Source organism: Ochotona princeps, chromosome 9 (assembly GCF_030435755.1).
Source record: "Ochotona princeps isolate mOchPri1 chromosome 9, mOchPri1.hap1, whole genome shotgun sequence".
In the NCBI taxonomy this organism is placed as follows: domain Eukaryota; kingdom Metazoa; phylum Chordata; class Mammalia; order Lagomorpha; family Ochotonidae; genus Ochotona; species Ochotona princeps.
The window spans coordinates 18,240,174-18,256,369 of NC_080840.1; the positions used below are offsets into that span (position 1 = coordinate 18,240,174).

Consider the following 16,196-nt stretch of genomic DNA (forward strand, 5'->3'; position numbering starts at 1 on the left):
TCCTATCTACTCACACACCTTCAAACCAGCTGGCAAATCGACCACGGTGTCAAACATCCACCCCTCCCCCCAAAAATGCCTGCTTTAAAGATTTTAGAACATCAAAACAAATGTTGAATTTAAAGTTTTAATGATTAAAATACTCATGATTGGACAATTTATGGGTTCACTCATTCAGTTGATCATTATTTTTTAAAGCATAATACACGTGTTCACAATTTAGTATGGGTAAGATGCAGTGAGAATGGTGGGAAAATCACAGGTGACATATGAAGATAGCTTTTGCAGATAAGCACCAAGAATAGGAAGTCAGGGAATATTTTACTAGGGCTTATGGACTTTGACCAAAGAACAATAGTTGATACCAAAGGACTTCATAAGGGACTGAGCAATTGGATTTTGGCCACACCAATCTCCTTGCTGGTGGAGAAGGGGCTACACATGTGCAGAACTGCCTGGCACACTGACTGGTAAATATTGCAGTAGTCTTCGTGAGAAAAAAAAGTACCCCTCAAGCTTTAAAGCTGCTAAAGGTGAATATTTTCTAGGTGAAATCGTACACTTTTTAGCTCATTCAAGGAAAAATTCACTTCCAGTGAGTTTTTCAGCACAATTAAAGTAGAATTTTATTGAATTATCCCATGTCAAATGGTATTCTTCACATGAGTGAATTTTTATATGCACTTGCTGGAGACCAATAGACTAAGTTGTACTTTTACACCTGAAGAGGTAATGCATTAAGATAAAAAGTACCAGGAGTCAAAACACTAATGTCAGTTTCCTCCTGGCTGCGTAAATTTGGGCAAATCATCTGTTCTTTCCTAACCTATTTTATGCTTTTGAAACTAAGTCAATAATAATCCACTCACAAAGTAGGCAGAAAGGCAACATGAGAAAGGACGCAAGGAATAAAAGTGTAAAAAGGTTAATATTAGATCACAATTGACACAGGAAGAGCAGAGAAGGCAATAGAAAAATAAAGACAGTAACCTCCCAATTTTAGCACCCTCGTCAAGAAAAGAATTTAGGAGAGGAGATTAAAGAAAAGTTTATTCAATGTTAGTGTTTACCACCTGACACTGAAGAGTTTAATTATGAAAATAAAGAGCATTTTTTTCCCTAGTGTTTCTCTGGCTGATACAAATGACAAGTAAATTGCTCTTATTTTGATTCACAATTTCTACTGGCAGGAAAGGACTTCTATAAACTAACCTTTGGGGATGAACTATGAGTCAGAGATACCTTATATTGGGGCAGCGATTAGGACCCACTCTAGTCCCACACTTCCTGCCATCAACAGAATCTAGGCAAATAATACGTGTCCAGTATCCAGTTTTCTCACAACATAATCATATTGTTCTGCCTAAGAAAGCTCTATTGATCAGCTGAAGCCTGTGCTGTGATGTAACTGCCAGTCAGATGGCCCAACTTGTACAGATTCTGTACGCCCTTGTTCCTACCAGCCAAAGGCTGTCTGTTTTCTAGAGAATGGCTTCTGAAGCTTCCTTAGATAATGCTGATGCTGATGGCCATAGTCAAAGAATACTTTCCAGGTATTATGTACCAGAACCAGTGCACACTACATGTACATATATACTCTATCAATTACTGCTAAGTACCAATATTGTTCAGTAAGAAACACTGGTGGTGAAGTGGGAAGGGGAGTTCACAGGGAACTCAAGAGGTGAGAATAGCCATGGAGCTGCAAATTCTGCTAATTTTTTTTTATTCTGATCATGAGCATAAACAGAGAGGCAGAGTCCAAGCAGTCAGGAGTGGGACAGTGTGCATTTCACAGCCTAGATCCCCACCAGTGCTACATCAGGTGCATTTTGAATACTGTGACAAGGACTCTGGGAAAGGAACCACAGCAAACTGTTCATGCGCTAAGTCAAAGGAGAACTGACTTGCAGCTCAATGCATTGTACTGATTGCACCAGGAAAACAACATTGACCTGGCATCGCATGGGTTCCATCCAAAATAGGTCCATGTTGCACCCAGGCCTAATTTCCAGCAGGTTGCAGCAAGAACAGGAAAGAAAAAAAAATCTATGCAACTGCCGCCACTGACAACCCTGTGATCTAGATCAAAATCACAGCTGGTATCTTCCTAATCCTGGGTACTGCTGGAACTGGGAGCAGGAGAAAGGCTGAGCAGGCGGTGCAGCCCCAGCATGGGCTTATAAGGGAGTGGAGAGTGGTGAGCCAGGAGCCAGAGCTGCGAGACCATGACAGAAGCACAGCACGAGAGCCTTCATGCCTAGCTATGCGAAGCAAATATTAATGGATTTATGGGGAGAAAAGGAGAAATAGGCTCCAAAACAATTATGGTTGGGGACCTTAACACCCCACTAATCTTAATGGAGCGACTGAGGAAGTAGAAACTCAGCCATGGAGCAACATAGCTCAACCCGACATTAGAACAAATGGAATTAATATCCACAGAACCTTTCATTCCACAGATGCAGAATATAGACCAAAATTGTGAGCTGTAATCTTCTCACACACTGATCAAATAATAAGCCACAAAATAAGTCTCAAAAATGTCAAAAATATTTAAATAATACGTGCATCACGCATGCATCATTTTTCAGACCATCATGGAGTAAAACTGACTCCAACAAGTCAAAAGATCCCAGAAAATACATAAATACTTGGAGACTGAACAATTTGTTGCTAAATGAATCATGAGTTATATAAGAAATCAAGTGGAAAATTTATAAAATTGCTTGTGACACATGAAGGCATTATAATTTATGGACCACAATTAAGACAATATTAAGAGAAAAATTCATTTCAATCAATGTATATGTCAAGAAATTAGTAAACAGGATGGCCGCATATTTGAAAGAGCTAGAAAAACAACAGGAACACCATCCCAAGATTAGCATAAAAATGAAAATATCAAATAAGGGATGAAATAAGCAAAATAGAGACCAAAAGAATAATACACAAGATCAACAAATCAAAGGGCTGGTTCTTGCAGAAAACCAACAAACTTCATTCTCCAGTAGCACAACTAATCAAAAAAAAAAAAAAAAAAACAAGGAGGGAGAAGATTCAAATCAGCAGAATCAGAGAGAAAAAAGGAAATATAACCATGAATAATTCAGAAACATATATACTACTCATAAACTATTATAAGCAACTATATGCCATCAAATCAGAAGAGCTAGGAGAAAAGGAGAGATTTTTCAACACATAAAATCTACTAAAAATGGAAGATGAGACAATAATGTAAACAGACATATAGCCAGGATGGAGATTGAATCAGTAATTAAATCCCGCCCAACAAAGAAAAGCCCTGGACCAGATGTCTTCACTGATGAATTCTACCAAACATTTCAAGAACACTGGTTCAAGTCTCCACTGCTCCCTGCCAATGCACTTGGAAAAGCAGCATAAGGTGACCCAAGTGCTTGAGCCCCTGCCACGCATTTGGGAGACCTGAATGGAATTTGGGACCCACAACTTTGTCCTGATCCAGTTCAGACTATTGCAATCCTTTGAAGAGTGAGCTAGCAAGTGGAAGATTCTCTCTCTCTCTTTCTCTCTCTCTCTCTCTCTCTCATACACATACAGTCTTTTAAATAAATAAAAGAAATATCTTAAAAATAATGAATAAAAAATGGTCATGGGGCCCAGAGTGATAGCGTAGTGGTTAAAGTCCTCGCCTTGTACGCGCCGGGATCCCATATGGGCGTTGGTTCTAATCCCGGCAGCCCAGCTTCCCATCCAGCTCCCTGCTTGTGGCCTGGGAAAGCAGTCAAGGACAGCCCAAAGCCTTGGGACCCTGCACCAACATGGGAGACCCGGAAGAGCTCCTGGCTCCCAGCTTTGCATTGGCTCAGCTCCAACCATTGTGGCCGGTTGGGGAGTGAACCATCAGACAGAAGATCTTCCTCTCTGTCTCTCCTCCTCTCTGTATATCCGCCTTTCCAATAAAAATAAATAAATCTTTTTTAAAAAGGTCATGAACACAGAATTTTGTTTATGGAAGGCATGGGTTGGATCTGGAGTTTGCTCCTTACTAGAATTGAGAGTAAAAGTTCTAACTATATTTGACTACTGATAGGAAGGCAAAACTAATTTAAAGACCACACGTTAATTTACCTGTACAGAATTCTAGATATATCCAATAAGCGGTTAGTTGGCTGTCACATATCTTTTTCTCTTTCTTCTCTGAACCTTTCAGTTCAAGTCACCAATCGTAGAGATGACCAAGTAGTTTGATACTGCTATAGGGACTCCAAACACCTGCTTTCTGTTTAAGGCATGTAGCTGATACAAGGGAAAATAATAAAAGTGAGACATTCTAGCTATCATTTACCATTAAATTTATTATCATAGAAGTCTCAAAGTTCTTACTAGATCCAGTTGGCCAGAATGCCACACAAGGAAGACAATAATATTTTTAACTGGAACATCACATAACTATTTTAAGTAAAATCAAAATTCTGTGAATAAGGAAGAAGAGGACAGTGCATATCCAGAAAGAAATCAGCAGGCACTGCTTTATTGGCTACACACTGGCTAATGATTAACCCTTTGGTGCATGTCATTCATTATGCATAAAATAAATGCATGAATATCCAGCTCAGGAGTTTTTAAGTGTGAGCAATGAGAAATGCGTGCAGTGCTCAACACTGTACAAGACTAACACTTGAAACCAGTCTCTAGCTTGCTGTTATCATTATGGTAATCAGAAGTTATTAGCTAAAACCTTATAGAGAAATATTTTACTGTAATGAATATAAAGCATACTATATATGTATATATCCAATTACAATTAACAGAACAGTGAAGGTTGTACCACAGCCACTGATGTTTTGAGCTGGGCAACTTTCAACAATTTGTTACCTTACTTATTTTCGTTTATTTATTCTCTGGAACACAGGGACATCAGAGCTATGGAAAGTCCATCAGCAACTTTATGAATGCTTCCTGCCTTTGGTGTCGTCTGCACTTTCATGGCCTCATCTCTGCTCACAGCATCTAGCATCTGCACACACTGTCAATGCTTCTCTCCATTGCATCACCAAGTTCAGTGCATTTTTCACTGCCTGCCTCAAGCACTTGATCTTAGAGATGGCCTCTCTCATTCTGTTTTTTTTTTCTTTCTTTTCTCTGCCTCCCTGGTGATCCAGCTGCATCCATGATCCCATGTTTGCTTAAAAACCTAATTATCTATCTATGGGATTAGCTCATGACTTGATGGAGGCTGGAAAGTCTCAAGATCTGCAAGGTGAATCAGCAAGCTGGAGTCTCAGTTGATCCTGTCTGAATTTAGTTCTAGTAGGACTCTGGAAGCCTGAGAACCAACTATATAGTTCTAGTCTACCAAATGAAATGTTAACTTCATCCAAAATATCCAGAATGTCTGACCAAATATCAGGACACCCTGTGACGTGATCAAATTGACACATAAAAGTCATCTTCACATTAATCTAGTCTTTATCACATATTTTTTCATAGCCCATAGAATTGTTTCTTCATCATTTCCCCTTTTCCTCCTACTCCCTTTCCCTATCCTGAGTACCAGCCCTAATATTAATAAGTTGTTGAATGCCCAAGAATAGCAGTACTGGATCCATGGTGATTGTTCAATACATGTTTGTTGAATCGATGTGATAGATTAAAACAGGAAAGACAAAAATATGATGCATACTTGTGTATGAACTGGTGAATCTTATGATTTTTCAAAGGAGTTAGAAGTGTCATGCCTTAACACCTAATAGGGCCAAACATTGTGAATAGTTAAACTTGCTTCATGAAAATAAATATATGTGTATGGTATAGCATGTGTAATAGGTACCTCTTTAAATTCTGCAGATAAATTAACTCAATATTTACAACAAATTTACAAAAAATTGTGGGAAAATTCTCAATGGTTTCAAAGAGCATAGCCAAGTAGAAACCACCCTTCTTCATCAGACTCATGTGTTGAACCCTGATCTGACTTTCCTAGAATGGTAGCAAAGGGAATAGAAGGAAAGCCTTTATTCAAGAGGTGTGTTGCAAGAAGACAGACTCAGTGGTAGCTTAATGGAAACAAAAACAGAGGGAAATAATCAATTTTTTCCTTTTACATCATACCTAGGCACTATATCCTGCATATGCTTAGTAGGTTGCTCAATGAAAGCTACAGATTAGAAGCAACCAAGGAATTTAAGTAAAAGGAAACATTGTGGTTTGAGCTTCCTTGCCAATCCCCAAATTTGAATTTATTTTTTTCAGTACTGCTATCACTTTTACATATATATATATATATATTTTTTTTCATTTTCAATGGTCTGTCTCCTCCTACAAAACTAAGGTCAGGATACCAGGCTGCTTCATGTATGACATATTCTGTATCAGTTTCTCCTGCACATAAAAAGTTATCCCAAAGTTGGCAGCTTGTAACAAGACCCATTCACTAACATAGTTTTGTAACTCAAAGTGGGATGCTCCTCTGTGTTGTTTAGAGCTTACAAAACCCTCATGAAGCAGACTGCCTTGCGGGAGAGGTCTATGTGGCGAAGCACTGTGTTTGCCCTCTAGCCAATAATCAGTAAGGCACTAAAAGCCTCAGTCTAATAGCCTGTTAGGAATTGAATCACGCCAACAAGCAAGGAATGTGAAGGCCAGTTTACCACCATTTGACTTGAGCTGACACTCAGTCAACATCTTGACTGAGGTCTGTGAAAGACACCCACTAATATCTAAATCCAGCAATGCTACACCCAAATCACTCATCCTCAAAAACTGAGTTAACAGTTGGATATTGTTTTAACAAATTAAATTCTGGGGGAAAGCTGTTATCAGTAACAGACAATGCATAAGGTTCATACATGTTGTTAAATATAGCTTAAGTTCATCATTGTTATTTCATGGCAAACTTTAGAAAATTTTTTCTGCAAAAGTTCATATGGAGATACTTAAGGCTTTGCAGGACAACAGGCAGAATTGATGGTATTAAGTAAATACATACACATAATTTTCATATGTCACAGAGTATCATACATCTTTTGCCCTTCCAATTATTTAAAATGAAAAAACAAACCACTTTGTAAGTTATACAAAATAGATGGTGTGCCATTTCGACATGTTAGCCATAGTTTGTTTACCTCTGCTATATAGAATCGTTTGGTTATGTCACATCACATTAGGCAATCTTTTGGTGACACACATTTGGGTTGTTTTCAACCTGCGGCTATTAACATTATAGACATGCACAGTGGTCTACAGGGATTTTTCAGAATATATGTAGATAAATATGCACATCTATTTGGTAGGCACTAAGGTAGATCACTGGGTCATACACTAGGCATAATTTTAGATTAATATGTCAGATGGTTTTCTAGAGTGATTGTATTCATTTGTATCCAACCAGCAACATATGAGCTCTTGCGGCTTCATAACCTTGCCAAGATGATAACTGTCATATTTTCCTCTAAATACTCCCAGATGATTCCCATATGCAGCTACAGTTGAAAAACTCTGCTTAACCTCTGCTCACCTTAGTGAAAAGCAAATGAAATTACTTCATCTATAAATTTAAAAACAGTCATCTACTGACTGCTTCATGTAGTTTAAACCAATACTTCTCTCACACCTTATGTATATTTATACTAAAAATGAAACTCAATTGGAATACACTCTATAGGGAAAGGTATCAAAGACTTGAGCTAGAATGAAGACTTTGAATAAACAATGGATTATAATGAGCTTGCATTTTAATGTTACCCCGATCTTCACATGCTTTTAAACACACCATTGGTTTCATCCTAGCTGAAGATTAAAGCTTCTGGAAATTTTTAAATTTAAAAATTCTCCTATCCAATCTACCCAAATACTATATGTTTTAGACTGATGTGGGACTTAGGATTACACATTTGCATAAGACTGGTGCACAACCAAGGATGAGACCCACTAGTATTGCCTGTGCCATGGCTTTCTCTTCCACGGATTAATTCTTAGGAAAGCCTGAATGCTTTGATGATTTTATATGTACAGGAGAAAAGGAAGCAGCTGGATTTCAGTTCTCTCCAGGTGTTGGAGTGCATGGCATAATGGTTTGAAAAAGCTCTTCCCATGTGCAGCTCATTGTGGAGGCCTTACTCTTGCCCTGGGGGGTGGGGTGGGGTGTGTGTGTGTGTGTGTGTGTGTGTGTGTGTCCTGGACCTAGGAAGAATATCTTTGGTTTAATTTGCACAAAGTTTTATGGACTTAAAATATCACGGAGGGCATTTAATGGTTACACTTGGTACTTTAAAAAATACCCATGTGCAGCCATATTGCCTAATGGAAGGACTAAGTGACCAGAATAATTGGTGCATGCGTATGGAAAATCCTTTCAAAAATTTTCCTGAAAACCAAAACCACGTCTAAATAGTAGTCATTGTGGGAATGAAACAGATCTTTGTACTTCCTTATTTTAGATTAGTCCCACCCAAGCATAGTAATCCGTGGGATGGAGTGGAGAAGGAACAGCTTGGGCTGGTGGATGTGGCACCACAAATTTCTTTAGAAGCCCTAACCCGCGCCAGACCCTCATCCGTGCTCACCAATCAGTATTTGTATTCCTGCATAAGGAAATGGGGATGGGGGCTTGGTGTTTGCAAACTTGATTTTTATCAACTTTGATCAGTTCTGGCATTCAATTATCCTCCCCTCACCTGGAGCTACTGAACAGCTGCAGAAGCTCATAGATTGATTTTCGGCACTGTTAATCAGCAGGCCCCATCACAACCCACAAACTGCCCCGCAGGCCAGGCAAGTTGAAATTGTGGAAGCCACCCAGGCTCTCATTATCGGACGACGCCGGAAGGAATCCTGGCTTAGGCTTTGTTCCTAATACATAAATAACCCTTTGTGGATGTGGCTCACGGAGGATTTTTAAATCATCTCCATCTCTGTCACCGCCAACCCCAGGACTCCAAGTATCTAGCTGTTGAAACCATTCTGGAAGGACAGAAGGCTTGTGAATCACCTGGCGGGATTCCCCAGCAACTCCGCTCAGCCCAAGCTGAAGAGCACCAAGCTTCGCCAGCAGCCTGTGAGGTAGGTCTTTGGCCCAGGTGAAGCACCAGAGAAATCAGTGCCTCCGATATTCTCATTCAAAACACGGCCCGGGCTCCAGAGAGCGGCTCAGGCGGTTCAGGCCAGCGGACAGGTTCATAATAGTGCATCCTAACCTTGCCGCCTCCGGCACCCACACAGCCCCGGACAGGTGCGGAACCCTTTCCAGCTTGATAGCGAAGGTTTCAATCACGGGTCTTGGCTCTGAGAGACAAGCGAAACCTGGCGCATGGCATACTGGGAGGTGTAGTCCCAACCAACAGCCGGCCCCCCCCCCCCCCAATTCTCCCTGATGAGCCCCCCAGGAAGCCGTGCTCGGTGTGAAGCAGCCGAAGCCTGCGCTCTCGTCCCCGTGGTGGGGACGGGACCGCGGCCCCAGAAGGGATTCGGGGTTTCGTCACGAGCCTGTTGAGAAGTGAAACTACATTTCCCAGAGCGCCGCGCGCCGATCCCGGAGCCGGCAGCTCGCTTTGCGTGACCGCGGCAGGTTGGTCCTGGAACAGATGAGCGCAGAATATTTAGGCGAAGGCGAGAGGCGGGGGGGCGCGCGGGGCAGGAGGAGTACTTCGGCCAAGAAAATTATGCATGCGTTAGGGAAGCTCTGAGAGAATGGCTGTGGAAGGTAAGGGACACTTGGGGCGTTTTAAGCTCCCTCTCACCCTGCGCACCCCAATCCACACATCCCCGTTGCAGCTCGGTGAGCTTGGGGAGGAGAGGTTAGAGGGTGGCAAAGAGAAGGCCCCTTCCTCCTACACCTCCCGGTACTCACCTGAGCCGCCGGAGGCCTGTGAAAGCTCTCTTCAGTTACTCTGGAGAGGCGTGTAGGTGTGCCGGACTTCGAGATACGAGGTGAGGGAATAGTGTCCCTGGTGCAAGACGTTAATGCTGCCAACGTGGGGAAAGCCGAGAAGTCCGGTTTGGGGTTGCAGCCCGAGGAGGCTTTGCTCCCAGCACCCTGGCTCCATGGAAGGTTGGGTGGCCAGCGGGCAGGGCATGCCCACTTGGCCCCCTCGCACGTTGTAGAGGACCATGGCCCAGTGCGTCACAGCTAGGCTCGAACTGCAATTGGGTCCAGGGTCTCCAGCCATGGGCACAGCAGCACTGGGTGTTTCTGGAGGGTAGAGGTGTCCCTGCGCCTCCCTGAGATAGCAAAAGTTGACAGAAAGTGAGCCGAATCAGCATCCTGTGCTGGGGGAGAGTCCTTTTTGAAGACCACCCTCCTTTTTCTTTATCCTTGGATTCAGACTGGTCTGAACTTCCTGGTTCACAGCAGAGGTGGGCAGTTTTTCACTTTTCCCTTTCAGGTTCTTTCAGCTTTCACGCTTTATTGTTGAGGATCGTTTCAGGAAGAAGAGCTCTATATGGATCAGAAGTGTTTGCCATGTCAGAGTATAGGCCTGGATGGTCGGAATGATGAAATGAGCTTGTGGCAAAGTGCAGCCGGTGTTCACTTGCAGAATTAAAGTTCCCCAGGTTCAAGGCAGAGGAGGACCAACTGAGAACAAACAGCCTGCTTACTAGCTCATAAGGCTCCTTGCCAACGGGGAAAAACAACCTTTCTAGACTGGAAAAGAGGTTAGAAAGGGCCTGCTTGCTTTCCCACCCCTTTCAGCCCCAGGAGAGAGAGCAATTGAGTCCACCTGGCTATGCTCGCCTTATCTATTACTGTGTTACCCTAACTCATCAGCAGGCTATCTGCCGCGCTTGGTTCCAGTACGTTTAGGGAACTTGGCTTTGGGCTGTCTCAGGTGTGGAGATTTGAGCTGGCCCCTTCAACTTTTCTCAGCTGTGTTACTACGACAGACGTACTCTCACTCTCAAGAGCAGGTCCGGGTCTTCTTTCCTGAGCAAATGCACTAACAGAGTGAGAATCCTGCTTTTTGTGTTGTTACAGCTGATAGGGAGATAAGATTTCAGATACCAGCACAAAAACTTAAACAACAAGGTAATGTCCATGTGGGTGAATTGTCATCCTGGCACTGCCCTGTCAGATGTGCTGGTTCTTGTCTCTTCCCCCTGCCTTGAGCTCAAGGACACCCACTGTGGCCAGTGCACAGTGCTCTTTAATATGAAAGGCAGAGAGAAAGAGAGGTTTCCAGTCTGCTGGTTTACTCCCCAAACACCAGCAACACTTGGGCCTAAGCCAGGAGCCAGACAATGGATTTGAGTTCCCCATACGGAGGTAGGAACTCCACAACCTGCTGCCTCACTTTGTGTGCATTCGTGGCAAGCTGGAGTCAGAAGAGGGGTCCAGACTTGGGTCCTTCCCTATGTGATGCCAGCATCCCAAGCATCATCTATCTACCCAATGCCCACCTTTCCACAATGGTTTTGTGAATTTTCCTGCTCACTGAAAGAAATAAAGAATTACTCATGTTTCCTGTCTTATGGCAAGTAAGCCGGAACTTACAAAAATAGACTATAGAAGGAAGTTCATGTGGATGACTGAGAGCTTGTTTTCTAGTGACTTATTTGAGTAAAGTACCTTTCTAGTAAGTAGGTTCTGTGTTTGAATCACAATGGAAGGTGAAGCAGGTAATTAAAACTTTGGCTCCTGTGCTGGTCTTTGTAAAGGCAGTTTCTCAATTCAGAGTGGGGCTTTCTCAGCTGCTCATCCTTGGGTTTTTCAAGGCTCAGGGGGAGCTTCACTTCCTCTGGGAATCTGTCCCAGACTGTCCTTTCATTTCCTTCTGCCTTCCCAGTGCTCCAACCCAGTCTATTGGAGCCTTCTGCACTGAGCTACGCTAACACTCATGGTATCTCTGTCGGAAAGCCTGTCACACTGAGGATGAAACCCCTTGGCTCAGGACTTGGACTGTGTATACTCAGCTGATGGCGGTTACATGTCCCATAGTAGGTACCTAACAAACTTTTGTGGATTTTCTGGCGAATATATATTTATGGAGTTGTTCTAGTGGGCTCCATATGAGTAGAAAGGGATTTCTTAGAACACCAAATGCAAGAAAAGGGAGTTTTAGAGATTTGAACAGGGTACAGCTTTTGGTCTGCCTTTGGGTTGCACTATATTAGAATTCATTCCTTTTGTTTCTTAGCTCATCTAGAGAAAAGTTAGTCCAGGAACTTGAGAGTCATCCGTTTTTCTTTAGACAGACTAGGTTGATGGTCATACTTACTAATGCTTTGTTGTCGAACAGAAGCGGGTTATAACATTATTGCAGGGGAAGGGGAAAGTTGGAGTCCTCTGTGATAATACATTGTCTGACACTTAGGATGCCCACAGTAATTACTTAGTTTATGAGTGAATTATAAATGCCTGGTATTCCAGTGTAAAAGTAGGATCTTATACCTTGTTGCCCTGAATTCTTGTCTTCTTTGCTTCATTTTCAGAGCCCTACAAATAGAGTGTATAAACATTGTACATGGTGTTAGTATTTCAGTTTTATCAGTGCAGAAGTGATTTTGAATATTCAGCAGCAGGGAAGGAATTGATATGCAGTAGATACAGCCATTATTTGGGATGCCCATATCACATGTTTTGTTGCTAGTTCCAATCCTGGGAGTCTGTGCTTTAGATACAACTTCCTGCTAATGTGTCTCAGAGCAGCAGGTGATGGCCCAAAAAGTTGAGTTTCTGCCACTCATGCGGAACACTGAATAGAGTTCCTGACTTTGTTCTGGCCTAGCCCTGCATGTTCCAGGCATTTAGTGAATTATAGGGCAATTAAAGATTTTTTTCTGTGTTTCTCTTTCTCATTGTCAAGCTTTCTTTTAAATTAAAAAAAAAAAAAGTTAAGAACGTTCTGTGCTAGTATTGCCACTCAAAAAGACTTCAAAGTGGAAAGGTATGTGCTCTAAGTGATATCCATGTTAGAGGGTCTGATTTATTTTGTTTTAGGTAAAAACTTAGCTTATCAAACGACCTCTGATAAATCACTCCATTCTGAGGCTCTCCTATAAAAAGGTGAGAAAGAAAAGCTTCCCATCACCCCAAGCTTTTAAGGCCGATGATCACAATGGCTGTAGGAAATAAATGAGATAGAATAAAATGTTAGCAGCAGATAGCTCAGTAAATGATGACTCTATACTTGAATCTAGAACTAAGACACAGAGTTCAGAGAGTCTCCATGGAGCATGAAAAATGTCATGTGTATGACAGGGCTGTAGAGCTTGTTTTCTTCTGGCATTTGGATGGGAAAGCAGGCTTGCTAATATTACTCCCCAGGAGTGAATGTACTCCTCACTGGAGTGCCTCCTGCTCTAACACTGACAGCCCACACAGCAGAGAGGATGGCCTCCTGCAGCAAGCAGGGGGATCCAGAGCCAGGCAGGCAGGGCCCAAACCCTTGTGCTTGATGTCTTTTTCTAACGTGCACTTCAGAGTTGACTTCTGGTTCCCTGAGTGGGGTCCTTCCCAAGGTAACAATAGAGACCTGATGTGCAGTTAACTGGGTTTCCCTTCACAGGTCACACGAATCAAGGCAGGAGCTAGCTTTCTCCTGTTCTTGGGTCACTCTTGCTTCAATCCCATTAACACCTTTTTCTAAAAATTTCCTTTTTCTCGTTGAGAACATTCATGTGCTACTTAGTGGCACTTTCTAGGGGGAAAGGGATGGGTGGTGGCCCTGGCCCATGGGTAGACTGTCCATGAAGCTTGGATGATTAATATGAAAAAATTCATGAGGTGGGGTTATAGGTGCTTTTGATTTTCACAGTTGCTCCCATACACACATGAGTAGGTAGAAAGGCTGTGAGATAATGAACAAATTACCTAAAGACGCTTATCTCCATAGCAATATGATGTGTGGTTTATAACAAGCTGCTCCCCAGTTCTCTTCCATGTCCTTATCCCCAAGGATCAGTTTTACTTTTCTTTTCCTTTTACTTTGTTCTCTAGGTCTGACTTGCTTGCCCCAGCAGCTTTGGGTGATCACTCTGTGTATCACCATGTGTATGTTGCTTAGAAGCCTCTCATAGAAAATTCCTGTCCAGTGACTGTGCCAACAAGAGAGGCTTCCCCTCCTAATTCTGAATTGCTGTGGTGCAGATTCTTGCCACACCCTTCACAGCCAGAGCAGGCAGGGCTATGGTCTAATGCCAGGGTTGCACTGTAAAGCCCAGCCCTACCTAACCCCTTTCTTTCTCATCTGTCTTGCCATTCTCTTACACCAGAAGAAACAAGGGCTGGTGCTAGAAGGGGGAGGTGAGTAGAGCCTTGGAGGCTGTCACTGTGTTTTGTGGTGCTGAGTCACAGTAGATACTGTGGCGACATGTTAGGAGAGGTATGCCTGGGAATAGGAAATCCATGCTTGAACTCCTAAAGTGAGTGCTAACGTGAGTTTCCAATATGTACTTTTAATCCACGGAAAGAAAAAAGGAGTTCAGCATCAGGGCACTGCCCCTGTGCAAGCAACTCTCCTAGATCTGATGGAGAATCTGAGGAAGGGAACAAGGGAACTGAGCCTACTGTTTCTGTCCCCTCCTTCTGCCCTACTCCCTGCACTGTTCCTACCTCCTGCACTGTTCCTACCTCCAGCATCCACTAGGATGAAGGGGACAGAGAAATAATTAAGCTGAATTATATAAATATCAAATATAGTACACACAACATAATGTGGGAGGTCTGAGAACAAATGGAGTATTTAGTTCCAAGCTGGATGGGGACAGCCCAATGGAAGGATTAGCATTTGAATGAACTTTTCAGTAGGGCTTAGGGTGTGGGAATGGGAAAGGGCATGAGACAAAGTAGGGTATGTGTAATGTGTGCCTCGTAATGAAAGTCCTGGTGCTGTGGTTGTTTGGACTTTCCTAAGCAGGAGGATGAATGATCAGGCTCCTAAGTCAAGACACTTAAGAGTGGCTATGATCTGTGTGGCCAAACCTCTAGCTCTCCCCACAGTTCAGCCGGACGTTGCACATGGTCCTTTGGAAAGCACAGGACAAGTGAGAGAGCTGCTGTCTTGTAACTCCTTCCTGCTTTTCTGTACCACCCGCTCTAGGCTGGCTCATGAAAGCAAGTGGCTATATTTAGTCTGATTTTTCTAAAGTGTGGGTGCAAGGAGCTGCCTGTACAGCTTGTTTCCCAGACCAAAGAGTAGGGTAGGGTGGAAGCTATTGGGTGACAAAGGTATCCTGCCTCACTGTCTCCAACAGCTTCTTTGGCTGGGGCTAGGAGGAGTCCTATGGCCAAGCTGGGTTTCTCTGACCCACCCTATGCTCTGTTGGAGAAGATGCTGTGATATCTTTTTCTCCAATCCCAAGTCTGAGCTGATTTCTTTGTCAGATGTGGTTCTGAGATGTGGCCCTTAGCTTTAGCCGACCTTTGGGCCTGGAATACAAAATGGGCTCAGACTTGCTCATCACAACTTCTGTTGTGCCTGGCGGTCAGCATGGACGTGAACGTACTCTGTTGGTTTAAAATGTGCAAGTTCTGCAGCCAAACCACATTGAGACCCCAGCTGTGCCCAAGGCCTGCAGCGTGGTGTTGGACAATTCACGGAACAGCTCTGCGATGCCTTCTGTATTTCCAGTGGGAATTTAATAGTAGTGATCACGGAGGCATGGTACAACTGAATACTGAAAAAGGTCCTACTGATCTTGTAGGTGCTTAGTAAGCATTAAATGGTAGGTAAAATGATGCTGTCTCTTAGTCTTCATATTTGTACCTAAAGAAACATATATGGCATTTACATAGCACAATGGTGATACTGAATCTGGTGTAATAGTGGGCATTCCCTTAAGGGATGTAGGGATTCAGAATTGGAATAAAACTACCTAAAAAATCTTGTCTCCATAATATTAATAAAAATTATAGAAATTGAACAAATAAAAGGAATGAAGAGCATAGTAAGAGAAAGTTCATTCTTACCCCAAATTCAAACACCATGTTGCGATTTGCTTTCCTGTGCTGTACCATCCTAGCAGTAACTTGAGCATTGGCTTCTTGGTGAATATCCAAGTTGTACCTCGTAAAAATGGTGTCACCTCCTCCAGAGACACAGTGTGCTATGAAATTCTCAGCTACTCATAATCCCAAAAAAAAGGAGAGAATGCAGTACCCAAAATAGATTTTTACAGTCAAAAATATGTTGTAACTGAATAAAAAAGAACAGAATAGCAAAGAAATCAAATTATGTGACAAATTTTGTACATTGTAGTCACATACTAAACTTTGT

At 42.6% G+C, this 16,196-nt stretch overlaps 1 protein-coding gene across 2 annotated transcripts in view; it reads left to right on the forward strand.

Moving 5' to 3' along the window:
- Window positions 1-9,526: 9,526 nt before the first annotated feature.
- Window positions 9,527-16,196, forward strand: part of SAMD12 (sterile alpha motif domain containing 12) — a 419,976-nt gene continuing 413,306 nt past the window's right edge. For both annotated transcript variants that reach the window (XM_058668529.1, XM_004580697.4), the window contains exon 1: window positions 9,527-9,685. In XM_058668529.1, the coding sequence (XP_058524512.1) occupies window positions 9,673-9,685 (13 nt within the window). In that variant the 5' untranslated portion in view covers window positions 9,527-9,672. The remainder of the gene's footprint in view (window positions 9,686-16,196) is intronic.